The sequence below is a fragment of the Lepisosteus oculatus genome, chromosome 1, assembly GCF_040954835.1.
Source record: "Lepisosteus oculatus isolate fLepOcu1 chromosome 1, fLepOcu1.hap2, whole genome shotgun sequence".
NCBI classification, from domain to species: Eukaryota; Metazoa; Chordata; class Actinopteri; order Semionotiformes; family Lepisosteidae; genus Lepisosteus; species Lepisosteus oculatus.
In genome coordinates this window covers 34,330,807-34,349,459 of record NC_090696.1, presented here as the reverse complement: position 1 = coordinate 34,349,459, position 18,653 = coordinate 34,330,807, and the positions used below count along the sequence as shown (strand labels likewise).

The window sequence follows — 18,653 nt, the reverse complement described above, 5'->3', positions numbered from 1 at the left end:
TGTTAAGGTAATTTTGAGCACGTAATTTAATTTTGGTTAACCATCGCAAAGAACTTGCTTATACATTCATTTCCTTTCTATTTTTATTTTATATTACCTATTTATTTCTTTGTTTTTGTTGCTTTGAATGTGTGGTGTGGAGTGTTTGTACAACAAGTATTCATTTCTGCTTTGAAGTATAATGGCTACAAGCCTTAAAACAACTAAATGTGAAAACTGGGCAAGGGTCCTTGGTACTTTTGGTACTGTACTGCAGGAGTACTCTAACCCTCTAAATCCAATTAATATAATGAGACTGGTAAGAAAACATGATATGCATAGCATACACTTCACTCTCAAACATTACATTTAAAACACACCAAATTTTATCTCTTGCAACATATCACTGAAAATACATAAATTCACTAAATGCAAGAAGACAAAATGGCAAAGAAACCATACATCTGGCTTTCAGCGCGTCAGACTTCCTTATGGCTATTCATAGAGGAGTGCAAGCAAAAAACTGGCAGAGCCTCCGATAAAGAGATGGCCAAAGGTTTAGACCATATAAAAAATTATGAAATGTGGGATTTATTTATTTTCAAAGCCAGATTTAAATTAAAAAAATAAGAAAACCTTTTGTTCATATGATCTACTATCTGGCCAAAGCTACTCAGCTAGCCAACAGCTGAAAACACTATTCGGTAATTTATATCTATATTTAGCATAGTTGTGTTGAATATGCCATACAAAATTTCCAAGATTCTCTGATGCTTCTAATTTGACTGTTTGGTTGACATGTTAATTGTTGTAGTACACAATCACTCTTTTTATAAGCCATCTTCAGAATATGCACAGTTACAGATTTCTGGTAAATATTCTAAATGTTAACTAAAAGTAAGAAATATAACGTAGCCATGCGTTTTACGTTGGTTACTTTTCTAAATGTTGTGATCACTTCCTTCTTTCATTTGCCACACATGACAAAGTATTGGGAGAAGTTAGGGAAGGTGTCTATTTTGGGCCCAGAACATTGCAAAGTTTCTACCCTTTTTAACCTCATTTACATCCTGCAGTTCCAGAAAAAGGAGACAGACCCTGTGTTCCAGGAAGACGGTGGTCCCTTAGATTACATTTTAATTTTACTGGGGAGCACAGGGCAGGGTCAGAACACAGCAATGCAGATGGAATCTCCAGAGCACACTGACTCTGGCAGCAGGTCAAACCAAGAGACCTCTGGGTCAGAGCTGGGGGGTGGGGTGGGGATTACACAACACTATGGAGTAAGGTTACAGAGGGTGTTCATTATGGGCCAGGGATATGGCACTGTCCCTAGCCTATGTAATTATCTCCATTTAAATTGTGTAGATCCATAAAGAGAATACAGACAAAATAGATTTCTCAGCTGACCACTGTTTATTTATGTTAAAAGTATATTTGCCATGAGTTAATTGAGCACAACTGTCATCAACGAAGGCTTGTGCTCAATGTATAAACAAGAGTGAGGCAAAACCATGCTTTTCATCAAGCCCAGATACTTTGACAGTATTGTCTGTCAAAGGTTTGGTGATCAAATAAGGAAGGACTCTTGAAGGAACTCTAGTTGGTTTAAAATGGAGAGTACTGAAAGAAAAAGATGTCTTTTATTGTGTAAAACTTGGCAAGTTGGCTATTCAACCCTGGGGAAAAGTATAATTAGAACTCTGGGTAAAGAACAGCCTCTCCTGTGAAGAATGAGGTCTGCAGAATTATTTTGGGACCCAGATACCTTTGCTAATAAGAAAATACTGGGTTAATTAATATTAATAAGACAAGTTTGCAGTCATTTGCATACAATAGTGGACAAGCCACAAGAGCCTGGTTGAGGTGAGCAGCATTTCGGAGGTGTCACCCATGCCTGAAAATGATCTGACTTCAGAAAGCACTTGGAGAAAAGATGGTGTACAAAATAATTACAACAAAATAATTCTGAAAAAGGCTTTACAAAAGACAGTGCCTTTAGGAGTGCTAAATGACAAGAATATGGTATCATATAAAGATCAAATTCAGTGGTGCAGCATTAGATGCCTAACCAGGACACCGATGACATACTGTGGCTTCACCTCTTTTTCAGTTTCAATTGGATCTTCAGAAGCTAGATCTTTTGGAATAGACAGGATGCCAAGGCTAAGATCAAATAACAATATTTAGGTTTTGACGAGGACAGTGAGTGCTGAAAGATATACTGTAAACAGCTCCTTTAGTTTTGTGTTAAAGTCAAAATATCCAAATGTTTTTTCAGCACCCAAAATATTTAACATTTTGTTTAAGTAAGGAAAAAGGAAAAAGTCAAAATCTACGAACCAGGAAGGCCTGCACACAAACACTGGAAAGGTCATTGTATAATAAAACATAGCAACTCATTTTACTTCAAGAATATTTTTTGCATAGTGTAAGAGATAACCTTTTATCAAGCACTATGTATATTTGCATGTCTGCTAGTATGACATAAGGGCAAGGTGCTTTTTATTTTTGAAACACTACATCAAATTAAAGATGTATTCACATCACAAAACCTATAAAGACTAAAAACCAGACCTCCTCAAATCTGTAATATCTAATAGATCAATAAGCAAGTTATCTTTCTGAAGATCTATTAGACAGTTAATTCACAGATCATTAACATGATATGATTGAACTATTTTTTTCTCTAACTTTTCCCTCAATACAGTATAAGCATGGTTTAATATTATTAATCTAGTGAGTCATATTTTTCAAAGTGTCAATGGATTTCTATTTCTGCAAAATATTTTTATTTAACGTTGTAGTTCCCTCTCTTAGTAGTGCATCATTCTGTTAGGAAATTTCACAATCTCATCTCATTTAGACTGCTCTGTTTCTGCAAAGAAAAACATTCTGATCTTTTCATTCACAGACTTTTCCCCATTTCGCTACAACAGGCTGTGTGGTATGCAAACTTTTCATGTAGATCCTGTACAACCAGATTCTGGTAAAACAGTTACAATAAGCTTACTGTTTTTTTACACCTTTACACATAAACAGTTGAATTTACGAGGGAAAAGGGAAATCTTTTCCTGCCAACTTTACATAGTAATGTAAACAGCTCAGTTGACCAGTTTATGGCTAAAATTCAGTTGGATTTCAAAAAAGTACACAAAATAAGAGAACATTTTGCATCTTTGTTAACTAGTCCTGTTGACTGTTTATTTCAGCTTTGCAGAGATCAAAGTTTCCATTGACAAAAGAGAATATTAAAAACCTTAAACTTATTAACTCGAGCTACAAATCACATTTCTCCTTACTCCTATATTGCAGTAACATCAGTCCAGAGCCCTTTTTCTGCACTGTATCACACAGAAATAGACTTAAAAAAATACCTTAGCATGGTTTAAAAACCTGAACTTAACACAGAAGCCTGAACATACGGTATTATACACTGCTAATATTTCAAAAATGAGTATTAATAGTCCCAATATTGCTTGTTTTGCCACCAGTAATTCTAAGGTTTATTTGATCATTCCATTGACAGTCAAAACGGAACAAGACATGTCTCTTTTAATGAGAGGTTACACAACGGATTTTACACTTGAATTTAAGAATAAACCTTGGATGGTTATGCCAATCATTAATCACATCCCATTTTCTAATACAAGTAAAGGTTTTTTTTACTGACATAATAGGAATGTTTCCATTCATGACTGATTCAAAATGCACAGAGAATAGAGTTGTACTACTGAGATTTATTTTCGGGGTCATTAATCCACTAATGAAAAAAAACAAACAGAAAAACTTTAGTTAAGAATAATTTGTGTACTTGAAACACAGATGCTTTCTTACCTTCAGATCTCCTTGTGTCACCAAAAGGAACTGATTCAGAGACCAGGATGACAGAAACTGGTAGGCCTTGGTCATCGCCCAGTAAGAGGAAGAATGTACAGTGGCAACAGTGCAACTCAGAAGAGTCAGCTGAAGCGATTCCTGAGCCGACAAATGTTCCGTTTTGGAAGTAGCACCTTCAAAGAAGAAACAAATGCTATGGCTAAGAGCAGTCATGAACAGTGTCCAAACCTGAACTAGTACAGTTTAGTCTCCCTAGATAAACTAAATCACTGGTTTACTCTACTAAACTTGAGGAAAATAGACAGTTGAAGTATTTGTCCTTTATGAGCTGTAAGACCGTGGTAATGTTGGTCTTTCTCAACACCCAGCAGGGCTTTAAGATAAAACCATCATATAAGGGCGTACTGTTACACCTGTTTTATTCTATATTATATGTATAGAAGTTCCACAAGGAATCCACTTTATTTTTAAGTCTTTAGCAGCTAAGGGAGGAAAAATGTAGTTATTTTTGGGTTCCCTGATTATTTCTCCCTTTTGTCGCCAACTTTCTAACCTTGCAATAGAATACCTTAGAAACAGATTTTAAAAAAAAATCACACAAATTGATTTCCTAGCATGTTTGGTGCAACAAAAGATAAACTTCCCCTTACTGAACAATGTAAGAAAATAAAACAAATTGTAACTTTTACCTTCTAAATGACCGGGAGCTCACTCTAAGAACTCTGAGTAATATTAGGTGGTCTAGAGCAAGTGTGACTTTAACTGGCAAACGGCCCATGACATGACTAAACCAAGACACTGTAATCTACCGGTTTAACCTGATGAAGCACTGAGGAAAGAATTGTTTACTAGTTTACCCACGAAACAGCTGCAACTGTTAACAAGAGAAATCCGATGACAAAACATTAGAAAAATGATACACATCAGGTCAAATGAAACATAAGGACCCGGCTTTTTAAGAAGTATTCTAACCACTATAGTCAGTGGGCTTTTGCTATCTGGAAGCTAAACATCTCGGAAATTACTTTAGTAATGAAAAACAACTTCTAACCCAGAGGACTTAGAAATATCTCTGGATAACCTAACTAGTCCAGGTGGTGTCTTCCTTCTTTGACAGATACAGATTATGAGGGTATGTTGCACAAAACTGAAGTATAACATGGTTTTTCAGGACAGACCATGATTAATTTACCTAAGCCTCAAGCATGTGTCCGACCCTTAAAGAATATTTTTTTTTTCATAAGACTACAACATAAGACCCAACAAATGGAAGATAACATACTGCATTGTGAAAATGCCTTTCTTACTTCACACCCCAAACAGTTAAAAAAAGCAATTTTACACAAAGAACAGGGAATTAAAATAGAACAACTCAGTGTTATTATTTGGAAAAACCCATGTTATTCATTTCTATACTTAAGAAACATTCCAATAAACTTTATTTTGCTATATTACCACACTGTAAAGGTGTATTTTCTTGTTTTTTTACTCACAGAAGCAAGCTTTATGAAAGAAAATTAAATGTAGAAAAAGTACTAAGAAAGGAACAGGTATTCACTTACTCCTGCCTTTAAAGAGGTTTAATTCTAGTTTCATATGGTGAATACTTTAATTCCCTCCAAAACAAATTCCTTTGACTCCTACATGTTTGAAAATGTAGCCAATTTCCTTTAAAGTACTCTTTTATTGATTTCTCAAAATGACGATTTAGAAAAAGTACAGATTCTGGCAGTGAATTAAACTAAAAACTATTTTTAATGTTGCTTACTTTTATCCTTTATTTTTATGCACAAATAAAACAGCTGTGCACTGGCAGAACAAAAAATGCTGGTAGTGTTGTTCAAAGAATATGCTCTCATCAATAATCCAAGTTCCCCTTTTCACTTGGGCAAATACCGTTCTATGTATTTCGAAATAACCGACCCCAGGGGCAACAGGCTCAGCCTACCTGTATGCTACATGGACAAGCAATGCCAATTCAGTTGTGGTCTTTGGGGTGCAGAGAAGGGAAAATTGCAGACTTTCACTTCCTGAACCACAACAGTCTCAGCCACATTCCCTGTGGGTCCCCCCCACTAAGCTAAAAAAAACAGATTTTCATTTGGCAACTCCAGAGTGCTCATAAAATGTTCTCAATGATATAGTTAATGAAACCAACCTGCTTAATGATTTATTGAGAGCACAAATGTTAACCATTACACCATGCAATACGGTGCTTTAAAACTATTTTATAGACCATACAACCTGTTATTTTATAATGAATACAATCTGTACTGAACAGAACCGTCTACACAAATCGGTATACATACTAAGCTCTCACTTGAAAAGCACTGGAAACCAGCACAAGCATTTGCAATATACCAATTCACATACTGAGAGGAACAAAAAATGCAACAAATGAGTATTGGAACCAAAAGTATTTATTGCCTTCTTAATTCCTCAATATATAAAGACTGACTCACTGTTTCATAGGAGTAACTGGAGAAACCAGGTAATCACAGTGTCATTATGGCCTCCGACAGAGGGTGAACTTAATTTTGTGAAAAAGGAATGTTTTTCGGTGCAAACTGAAGGCACACGGGTTTAGCTTTCCAACACTAAAAGCAAAAAAAACCTCCTAATTTTAACATCGTAATGTTTGTGTTCCAGAACAGAGAATTACAAGAACCCTCTACTTGGGCCTCACAAGATTAAAGAATGTAAAGTAGGATTTATACTTACAAAAATAAGATAGTCAGTTGAAGCTGTTACTTATTTAGAGACATGAACACTAGAAATGTGTAACACTGAAGCACCACATGAATTCCAATTTGAGAATAAAACAATTTACCTCAAACAAAATTAACAAAATCTGCAAATTGTCTAAAAGTAAATAAGATCAAAACAGTTAGAAAACTGAACTGCTTCAGCTTTACACGTTTCCAGTCCCGTCTTAAAATAATATATATTTTTTTTTTACTTTGGGAATACTTTTGCAATATTGTTAAAAAAGGCATGTTTTATACAAAGCTCACTCAAGGGAGGACAGACAACTGGTGACTCTTTCTCCAGGACTAACGTGACCTGAACCTCTTCACTTGGGAGATATTTTTCACAAAGTTCCCAAACCTAGAAAAAAAAAATGTTATAGGTTTCACTAATAAAAACATTATGGTTCTCAATGAGGAATAGTAGCTATTGCAGCCTGGACTCAAAATAGACACGGTTCACTGAGACACCAGGAAATGGAGTGTGGGTGGGGGCACACCGCCGACATGCCTCTGAAGAACAAAGGTTACCTTTCTGCCAGTTTCCGCCATCCTTCAGAGAGCCGAGCACAGTGTGCAGGGGATGAAACAGCTGCTGAAGGAGCCATGTGGTGGTGGTGGTTCGGACAATGGACCCCTCATTGTTTGGGTCAGGAAGGCATTTGTCTTTCTGTCCTGAACCAAGAGCCTTGCACATCACTATAAAGATGACATAGAAAGTCCAAACTTACATAAATCTAAGCAATTCACAATTTTCCAGGTACATTTTGCTAACACACAAGTAGACAGTCCTATTACTGTGCTCTGTAAGAAGAAAGGATTGGTTTCCATGGGGGCCTGTATTAACATAAAACTGAAGCAAAAAACACTATAGGAGCATGAAAACTGATAAATAATCTTTACTTCATTTGCAACTACTGACTTGTACACTGTTCTGGACCGTTGCTCTATGTAAATGAAGCACATAATGTACCATATAATATATGATATAATCATACCATATCCTATGAATCCTCTATGACTAATTGTTGTTGTATTTTTTTGCTTTAACATGTGCTCGCCCCCATGAACAAATTGGTAGAACCACAAAATATGGTTAATGGAATATTTGATTCATATTTTAAAGATTCTTTTGCCATTTTTTAAAGATGACAGTTAAGGGATGACAAAAGTTTACAAGTACGCTACGCTGTAAACAGTGCCTATATACAGAAAAGCATTCATGCCCTTCCTATGGTGCCCTATTTTATGAAATTACAAAATGATGCATACCTCTTTTTAAACTTAACATTTTATTAAAAACATGAATGCACAAACTCAAGACTTCTAAGGGAAAGGTAAGTTAAATTAATGTTAGCAAAAACTGAAGAGAAACATGAATTGCATACAAAAAGTATTCAGACCAGATGAACTTGGTGGAAGCAGTTTTTGTAAATACCAGGAATTACAGCCTCAAGTCTTTTGGGGTATGTCTCTACCAACTCGGTGCAATATTTGCCCATTCTTCATAGCAAATTTGTTCAGGCTCTCTCAGGGTGCTTGTGAATCTCTTATGAATAGCAGTTTTCAAGTCAAGCCTTTGACCAGGCCACTTAAGAACATTCATTTACTTTTTCTTAAGCAACTCCAGTGTAGCATGACATTGTGCTTTGGATTACTGTCCTGCTGAAAGGTGAATGCTCACCCCAGATTTTAGTCCTTAGCAGTCTAAAATAGTATTTGCCTGTGCATTAATCTTTTTCTTTCAATCCAAACATGTTTTCCAGTCCCTGCTAAGGAGAAGACTCTCCATAGCATGGGAGTTGTGTTATGTTAGGTCTGCACCAAGCATAATGTTTAGCATTAAGACCAAAAGGCTCTAATTTGGTCTCATCTGACCACAACACCTCAGGTCACTCAGGTTCTTTGTTGTAACTCCCATGCAGTAATCAAAATAGGGTTTCCACTTGGTAACACAGGCCAGCCTTGTGGAGTGACTAGGATCTTGTTGATTGATGCACATGTACCCCACCTCAACCACTGAACTCTGTAGCTTCTTTGAAGCTGCCATTGACCTCGCACTGGCATCCTTCATTCGTTTTCTCCTCTGCTCAGTTTGGAGGAATGGCCCGATTTATGCCATGTCCAAGTAGTATAATGTACCTTCCACTTCCTAATGTTTGAGTAGACTGTACTTGCAGAGATATTCAGTGATTTCACATACCCTTCTCTTGATCTGCACATTTTAGCTGAATTTATCACTAACTTGCTTGTAAAGATCCTTAGTTTTCACAGTTTAATCGGCTTCAAAAGCACTACCTGACCAAAGAGCCTAACACAGAGGTGTTTCTATTCTGAAATAATGAGAACCTCTACTATTGCACAAATTCAGAGGCCACTGAACCAAATGTGTGGCCCGTTAAGGTTATTCTGACCTGTGTTGCTTTTCCACATTACCATATCCATCCATGACTGAAAGCTTTAAAACTTTCAGTCAACAAGAAGTGAAAAACGTGTAAGGGTTTGAATACTTCTGGAAGGCGCCGCACTTGAGTGAGACAAACATCTCTGAAAAACAGTACTGAACAATTGTGATAAAAAAAAACTTTCCAGAGCAATTGTGAAAGCTTTTGGTTCCAGAAGAAACTCTTCTCCCCCACTCCTGAAAGTAGGCCTAAGTGTAGATGTGTAAAGGTGCAAAAGTAATAGGACAAGACACTTGAGAAAAAAATAATTTTGCTTCGCTTAAAATTGGTTTTAGAGAATTCTCTGGGGTTTATCTGGACAAAGAAAAAGGAACTAACTCCGCAGTCAGGCAGAAAGCTTTGTTAGTGAGATTTATAGCTCAGACTTATTTTGGCAATAAGTATGTGTACATAAAAAGAAGCAATGTGTAAAGCAGAAAAAAAAACTAAAGGTCCAAGCTTTGTATTTCTTGGAAAATTTTCATAATTATGAGCCAACATCTGAAAATAAACCTAATAACTTCAAGCATTACCTTAGTGCCCTCTACAGCATTAAGTATTTCATTACCGGTTACCTTGGTCCCAATGCACAAAGGCTGCCTTTGAAATCACTTGCATACAAAGGTCATTTATCACTCCTTCACACTCTCCAGGTATCAGTGCTGAAATGTATAGAGTAAAAAGGAATGTCAGCCAAACTGTGTTTGAAATCCAGACAGGAAGCACAGGATAATTCATTAGCTAGAAAATTGCTTGCCATATGCACATTCCAAGTCTTCAGTATCTCAACATATCACACTAATAGGCATCAAACTGGAATTCATTCAGACATGTAATCATAGTTCGAAATAAAAACAAACAAACACGAACAAAACACTGACAGCAGCTTGTTTTCTTTGAACACATTTTTCAAACTCCATTAAGTGTGAAAGGTTTTGGTAAAGAGAGCAAATATACATGTCAGAAAACTTAAATTACAAATAACCAAAAGCCATTCGGCCCATTAGCCAATAGCTAATTTGACCCAAGGATGTCATCCAGCCAGATTTTTTAAAGCCATAGTATTGGCTTTAATAACATCATTGGATAGCTTGTTCTGTACTCTCACAGAGCGCTTTTGGTGAAGTGCCTCTTATGCCCAATTTTCAAGGAACAACCTAAATTTCCACTCGTGCCCCCTGAGTCATACTTCACTGTTCATTAGTAATAACATCTTGAAAATGAAAGGTTTTGACATCTTGAAGTCTTTAATGACTAGCAACCAAATGAGCTAGATGAGCCACTTGCAGCCTTTTTGGTCTTAAAAATGGGAAATGGTCAAAAGCATCACCTACCACGTGCACAAGAGATGGCTTTTACATGACACACAAAAACTTTTAAATAACGAAAAATATTAATATCCAATCCCTTCACTGTTGAAAAGGTGTAGAGGTGTAAAAAAAAAAACTCAATAAAAATGTATTTTATATTTAAAGTGGAAATATACTTTCATAGCTGAAAGGGTTTAAAAAAATTCAATACAAAACTGTATATGCATCATATTGTAGCGCTCTCGGGTTCACGTGGGTATGCGCCCTGGCCACTGCCGCCTCAGGTCGGCCCCTGCACTGCTGGAGACTCGAACCTGGGCCTCCGGCGTCACTCAACAGGGACCCGGCCAGCTGAGCTAAAGGGAAATCTCTCGTCAGCCCGACGGCTGCGGTCCCTGCTATTCACAGGGAAGAGCGGCAACGGCACTGCGCTGGTAAGCCGGCTCGCGCAACCTGCAATGGCGACCGTATGCGTTACGCTATTGAGACTAAAACGGTCTTCAGTGCAGTTCATTTAAGTCACATCTCTTTTGCTAAAAAACAGGATTATCTTGCCTCACACATGAGTATTTTATGGATTTACAACAGGACAGTGTCTGTCACAAAGATGACATGGATATGGTGCTCCTTTTTCCAGGTTTATTTTTAGGTACAAGACACTCCTTGAAGTCAATAGAAGTCAATTCCTCTTCAGTTTAAAAACATTAAAGCAAATTTGTATTTCAGCTTTTCTCAGTTTAGTTGAGTGGATTTTTTTTTCATTTTTAAGGTAAGAAGAGGTCCAGAAAACTATTTTAATGAATGGATATGCAGTGTACAATATTCACCTCAAATAACTGTAAATTAATCTTCTTCATCTCCGAGAGCAATATCACTTTTCAATACTTAATGAAGACTCAATGACAGCTAATTAGTGCTAAAAGGGATACAGACCGCTGAAAACTGGAAAACTCTAGAAAAGCAGCACCTATAAACTTTATCAGTATAGACTTGAAGATTTACATTATCTTCCAGAAGAAAGAGCCTTTATTTTCTGACAAATTATTCATTTGGTAATGTTAACTGGCAAAACTAGCAGTTCAGTACTACAAGCAGAGACATGATATTCCCTCACTGTCATAGGAAATTGCTTTCAGTGGGCCATTCAGTCACCATCTGGTTTGAACTGCTGCAACAGGTGAAACACAACTTTTTAAATTTCTGTTACAGTGCAGCACAAACGTTGCATTTTGCAAACATTGCTTTTCCCCTGCAGCTTAAATTTTCAAACCACCACAAGAAACTTAAGTCATACTTGAGTAGGAACAGGTGGCACAGGACTTAAAACTCTAAACCACAACACGTCTATAAAATACCATACAACATGTTTGGATGATACAAAAACCAGCTTTGCAACACACCTTTGTTTAGGGTATTTTCTTTTCCTTTCACTTGTAATAATCTACTGTTCATTGTTTTTGTATTCTTACCTTTTCTGCATCCACCATGCAGCTCTTTCACAGCAAGAAAAACCATTTGTTCTTTGCACTGATTGAGACTTCCAAAAATACCATTACAGCTGGGGTGATACAAAATGTTGAAAAGAGCACTGCCAAACTCTTCCCACAGCAAGGTTCTGTACTGGGAAAACAGTATGTTTGTTGCCTCTGAAACAGTAGTGTCCTGCCACTGAACTGACTTGTGCCGTATTAGTCTTCTAGCATTGGTCTTCTCTTCAGTTTTGCAGAGATTTGGGTCACCTTCTGCCTCATCATCCATAGTTTCTGTGCAGTTCTTTCCAGTTGACTCTATCCGTGGCTTGTCTGGAGTGGGCCTATTTAGAACATGTTGCCCTATCATTTCAGTAGAAGATACCAAAGCCAAACAAAACTTATCCATAAAGTCTTTGTCCCATTTTAAAAATACTGCTAAGGGATGAGTCTGAGTGCTGAGGCATGACCTGAACTGGCTTTCGCCAACCTTTGCTCGTGAAATGCCAGTTTTGGCTGTCTTGGTAACAGAACGCAATTGGTTTTGTAGACAAGCCACTTTTATATTCTCCCATTTCTGGGACCTTAAACTATTTTGTTCTGCACTGGAAAGTAAAGCATCTTGATTAGTGACCCAATGATACAACTTATTAGCTGCCACTTGTCCTCTGCATTTTGATACAATCTTCAGAAGTCGTACAATTGAGAAAGGCGTCAAAGAGTCCCCTTTGTCACAGCGTTTAGAATATATGGATTTCAACAGGTTTGAAATAAACCAGTCATGGTCTTGCTGGCAATACTTATGCAGCACATAAGATGGTTGCTCCACAACCATGTCAGAGAGCAGTGAATTAAAAATTTCAGTTCCATTCAATACATCTTCCAGGGAATCTGTAGACACATCAGGAGAGTCAGCTAATGCCAAAACATGAAAAACTGTGCAAATGTATTGTTCCATAAGCACCAGAGCTTGCAAGGCCACAAGATTTAAAGTTCGTTTCATGCTTTCAAGGATTTCTGGCTTTTGAAAAAGGACAGGCCTCAGCCAGTTGTCATTTCTTGCTTTATCGCGAAGACAGCTCCAGTGATAGACATGAATTCTTAACTCTTCACAAAGAGTGCTAATCCTGTATTCTGAGAATGAACTCGCACTTTCCAAATCTTGTCTTGATGCATTTAACCGAAGGCGTTCCCTGTCAAGTAATCCTGAAAGATTTGCAATGAAAGCAGAGGCAGCTTTTAAGCGCCTAGTGTACTCATGAAAGAGCAAGAGCTGCGATCTTTCCTCTAGCAAATGTTGCAGCTTCCCATAATGCTTATTCAAGGCGATGCAGGCTGGATGATAGTAAAACTCGCAATCAGATGACAACTCCTTCACATAACTCTGCGGACAGCCAGTCCTCTCATTTCGAAGCACATGACACTGCCTGCCAAGTCCAAGTACACAATTTTCCATCTTCAGAAACCTTCTTGAGGAACATGAGGTGTAGCCCTCACAGGAAATGAACGAATCCTCATTTTCCACATCAGAGCCACTGCCATCTGACTTCTGTTTCAGGAGCCACTTCAACCCGGGGTTCAGTCGATTCCTTAAGAGAGCCTCAGCCTTCTGCAGCGACTTTGTGAAAGAAATCTGAACACCAATACCTGGAAATAAAGACAAAAATGAGGACAAAGATAAAGATGACATCATGCTTTTTCTGTTACTGAATAAAAATGGCCTGTTGAGCCAACATGAACCAAATGAAATACCTTGCACAGCTCTCAAGACCTTCCTAATTACTTACCCAAATTCTTTCTACATATATGCTTCAACAGCACCCTCTGGAGACCCTTTCAGTCATTGAGATGATGTCACATCGGTGACCTAGAGAAGCTGTTCCACCATTTTTTGGCTTTAGTTGTTTGTATTTTAACCTACAGAAAACAAAGCTGTGTGGCATGCAAAGGTCACCACACCGTCCTAAAAATCTTAATAAAATCAAATGGGGAGTTTCACACAAAAATGATTTGAAAAAGTTGTATTTCCTTGAGGTATTCAAGCATTGTAGCATTCAGGTATCCATTTTACAGGATGAGGTGTTTTTTAAAATTTCAAAATATTTCATTACTTTTATACTGTATGGTAGTTGGGTTGGGATTACAATATCCCTTTTTCCAACAGATAAATGAAAAACAAAATACAAAATGGGGGTATACTGAATATTAAAACAGCAGAATTACTCTTTATAGACATTCCCGTTGTCTTGTGCATCTTTGTTATCACATTACTAAGAGAATGTATCTATACAGTACATCTTTCCAATTTTGACCAGCTTTTTACAAATATACATTGTTGGTGTCGTATTCTGCAGATACTGTACTTTTCGCCATAAGATATATTTAATTCATTGAGATCTTTCGTATTTGAACACTAGGCCTGTCTGGCTTTAACCAGTTTCTAGCAATTTGTTTCATGGCTGCAATTCTGACAATTTTAAACAAGTATTTTTTTTGCCTCTGACTGCAATCCAACAGTTGTAATCGAACAATTGGCTTGTAACTGAGGTGGGGGGCTTCTAAAACAGGTGAATGTGTTTTTATGCAAATCTACATATCTTCCCATTGGAAAGGATTAATCATATATCCTAATTATATCAAAACATTTTCAATTACCTCATAAATCATTAAAAATATACACATCATGGGTGAAAACAGAATTACTACTGCTACCTAAGACGACAAAAAAGGCTACAAACAAGAGAAGGACATGTATTACATCCAGATTGGTAGTAGGTAAGGCAAGGTAATCAGGGTATCAGCTTCCTTAATTCTTTAAATTTGTTAGAGATGATCTGACTGTTCCATAATTAAATTGGTTTTATTGCTTTTGTATCAAAATAGTCAAATTTGGAAATAAAACTTCTGTTTTAGAATTATCTACACTACAGACAAAAATTTAAGTTTGTGGCTGTGCCTCACTCAAGACAGTAGCACTAGTACTAGTGAACCAGTTGGGTAGTTCACTAGTTGGGTAGTTGGGTAAACCAGATACTGCAAAAAAGTCATCTGCATTTACAAGGGATATTTGAGCATCATAGTATTCAGGTTTCCCTTTTACAGGCAACTGAGGTGCAGAGAAACAGAAGAATCACATGATGGCCATCGACTTGGTCCTTGGCCGAATAAGGGTTCATGTCCATGCTTTGATGCTATTTTGTTGGGGGAAAGGTTTAGATCTTTAGGAAATCTGTTAAGGAACACTTGTCTCTGGTCAATGGAAAAACACCCGCCAAAGAAAACACTTCTTTTTAAGGGTGGTGCGGCAACAAATTCCAGGCAATGCAAAGATTAAAAGCTTAAGACCTCACGATTGTAGCATGACCTAGAACATTTTTTTTATCAGAACCATGCGGCGAACATGTTGGTTGTCTTCAGCCAACCCCTGTAACTTTAAATTCTTTAGATCTATTTTCTGAAGTGACTTTGCAATGCATTCACACCAGGAATGGGTTGAATTTTGAACATGATTACATGATTCACACATGGAGAAATACTGCTGCAAAAAGCTAACAGAAACATCAAGTGTTAAAAGTACAGCATCAGTGATGTGGATGGTTTGACAATAAGTAGATGTTTCTTTGAAGCTAAGACATGTACCTGTAGCAACATTTGATACTACTTGCATGAACACAATATACTGTTTGACTTGAAAGGAGATCTAAAGGCACCATTAAGAAGCTTATTCAATCTTGAGTATGAGCAATTCAAAGATTTTCACAATGCTGAAATATCTAGAAGCATTTCTCACAAGACAGATTAAGAAAAATGGTAAAACTGCATTTGGGATACAAGATCTCCTTATGATAATTAAGAAATAAAGGGGGAAAAACTATCCAAACATACCATCTGATTTATCCTTTGGAATAAACTCATCACAAACAGGTTCTGGTCTACGACTAGTTGTTCTCTTCTGCAGTTTATTTCCTTCAACAGAAGCCGAAATCTATGAAACAATACAGAAAGGAAGGTTAGCTGTGGTGCATTAGTACACACTAAAAACATGTAGGGGCAAAAATGCCTTCTCAATATTAAAGTTTGCAGCACAATGTTGGATAACGAAAGTGGTAACAGCAGCCTGATCTTGTTAGCTCTCCTGTTTACATCTCGTCTGGGATGGGAGTCGTCGGTAAACCAGATTGCTGGGTGCCACTTCTCTCTCTGGACCAGAACTTTCAAACCAGCAGACGGCAGAGTGACAAGGGCCACTAAATCATGGTTCTGACCACCTCGCTTGTGCACTTGATGTGCGTCAGTGGTGGATTATGTGGGTTCCCTGCTACCTGTGGAGCTACACATTGGAATGTTTAAGGATAAGAAGCACTACGACGTCCTAGATATCAGCAGTTTGTGAGCCAATACCCTACGTGCAAAGCAATTATTTCTGTGTCAATGTGAAGACATTTCTTTTACAAGTGTGAGATTCATTTAAAAAGCTACAAATACATTTGGTATTTTGCAATTGTCAACCAAAGTTATAGCACGAAATTGGCTATCTGAATCATTCATGAAAAAGAGAAGGCAAAGGAATGAGAATAAATGAAATGACAGCAAACAAAAAAAAAACAGACCTGAGCGTCTTCTGGCACTTGTGCATAAGTGACATCACTTACTGACCCGTCTTCTGGCTTTACTAAAGAGGAAACAGATTACACATTAAAACATAAAAGGTAGACAGTTACTTAATTTAAGTATATTGAGACTTTAAAGAGCATTTTAAACAAGTGAATAAATGAACAAGCACAATAAAGACTGGAAAAATATTAAAAATACTAATTTAACCTTTACAAGCATAAAAGAACAATTCTATATTCCTATTAACTATTTTGGTGCTCACAGCACAACAGATAATTTTAATTAAAAAAGATTAACTTGAATTGCCGAATACCATACATTTAAAAATTCTAAAACCAGAACTAGATTGAAGTAAACCACACACAATTTTATATAAAAGGTTTTGTTGTAGTTGTAACAGCATGTCCAGAATTCCACTAGGGTCACATTGACTGCTCCATAGTTAGTATATTGGAAATCCTCTCCTTACATGGATTATACTGACAAGATGCCTCATGGAGTGCGATATGAGGTTCTGATACTTAAGAGAGGCTCATTCAGACCCTTTAGTTTCCACTAGTGAACTGCCTTCTTGAGAATGAACATCAAATATTCAATTAGGTTTCTTTCTGGAGACTGAAATGACCAGTTTATAACAGGTTTTTGTGAATTCTGCAAAAACAACCCCAAACTTTGGGAGGTCAATGACCATTAGCCTGTAATTTTCCGAGCTCTGATCTTAACCATAATGATGTACACTATTACTGACTGTCTTCAGTTTATTACCCTGTTCTATACCCCAGGGAAACAGGAAAGCTTCCAAAACCAACACTTAAATTAAATTAAAGTGATTGAACTCAAATCTATAATAATGTAGGCAAAATACTATATCCAAGACAGGAAATAAAGAGTGACTCATTTTTGCAAATTCAGTACACATTTTCACAGAAAAAATGAATTATTCTTAATAGCCACTACTTGAATATCTTCTACTGAGCAAGCATGAGCACTGAAAATATTTAAATCACAACTTCTGAACAGAAGCCACTGATTTTACAATTGAGAGATTAGAATGGACAATTCAGATAACAGTTCAAATCCTGTCTGTGGCTCTTCCTCAGATTATTGACTAATCTGGAGTTGCTCTCTATTTACCCACGCAAAGGTTAGGTACACTAAAAAGCAACTGAATAACAAGGCCATAAAGAATAGTCTTGTAGAATATTTACTTTATGGTACAAATATTCTTACCCATTATATATTACCTATCTTTTATACTTGAGATTTTAAAACTGGATTTTTAAAATTAATATGGAAATGTCCCATTCCAATTTACTGTTCAGTAGTATCATCCTGTATCAGTTCAACAAACCTATCAAACATCAATCACAAAAGAAAATGAATGTGCAAAAACACAAGTAAAAACAGCTTGATTATGATCGATGTATTCTATTTTGGCACACTAGGGGACACCTCTTTTGTGACCTGTGCACGTAGGCATTGAATATTAGCAGAATCTAAGAGCTGAGCTGTTTCCTGTGTATTAAAGAATTCAAGTATTTTTTTATCTTATTTGTAAACTTATCAGGGTTTTTTTTAAACAAAGTCTAAAGTAAAGCTGCAATTGTAGATGTGGTTTCTATGTAGGAGAATAATTAATGTAATATGCAATTTAAATGGAGCTTTCTTGAAATCATTTTGACCCATGTAGCACCACAAAAACATGATTTATCACAAATAAACATTCTCTCTGGGGATTATAAATTTGAGAAGTCTCCAGTTACCTTTCAGTAGTGAAAAGCAGGATACACCTTTACTCTCCTAAAATAAACACAAGCTTTTACACCTCTACATATATTTCCTTTGGTCCATGCAGAAGCGGAGGTATTAACACATTCAAAGCCACTGCACAGACATATTTGCATTTATTTTCCTTTATGCTTTACGTAAAAAGCTGAAAACTGTCCATTTGTGTTACTTACTGGGGTGGAGGTCTTGACAGCTGTCAGTTTCTTTACTCCCCGGCTCTGCAGGAGAAACCCTCTTCTGTCCCACCAGAGAGGACAGTGGAGGAAGAAGCCCTCCAGAGACCTGGGTCATCCGAGCCATCACCAGCACCAGACCAGAGCTCACCCCCACACCTTGGTCCACTGCCTGGGGAACCAAAGAAAAACAGCACCTCACGAGAGTGTGCACTGCAACCAGCACAAACATACGAAGCACGGACAGGCCTTGAGTATACACACCTCTTTTTATTCTCACGATTGACTG

At 37.1% G+C, this 18,653-nt stretch overlaps 1 protein-coding gene across 1 annotated transcript in view; it reads right to left on the bottom strand.

Moving 5' to 3' along the window:
* Positions 1-18,440, bottom strand: part of ccdc142 (coiled-coil domain containing 142) — a 38,118-nt gene extending 19,678 nt beyond the window's left edge. Inside the window, exons 1-8 of the mRNA XM_069189677.1 lie at positions 18,365-18,440; positions 18,167-18,203; positions 16,400-16,461; positions 15,675-15,774; positions 11,790-13,436; positions 9,586-9,672; positions 7,098-7,265; positions 3,817-3,992 (exon numbers count right to left, since the gene is read on the bottom strand). Coding sequence (XP_069045778.1) covers positions 3,817-3,992; positions 7,098-7,265; positions 9,586-9,672; positions 11,790-13,245 — 1,887 coding nt within the window. The 5' untranslated portion in view covers positions 13,246-13,436; positions 15,675-15,774; positions 16,400-16,461; positions 18,167-18,203; positions 18,365-18,440. The remainder of the gene's footprint in view (positions 1-3,816; positions 3,993-7,097; positions 7,266-9,585; positions 9,673-11,789; positions 13,437-15,674; positions 15,775-16,399; positions 16,462-18,166; positions 18,204-18,364) is intronic.
* Between the last annotated feature and the right edge of the window lie 213 nt (positions 18,441-18,653).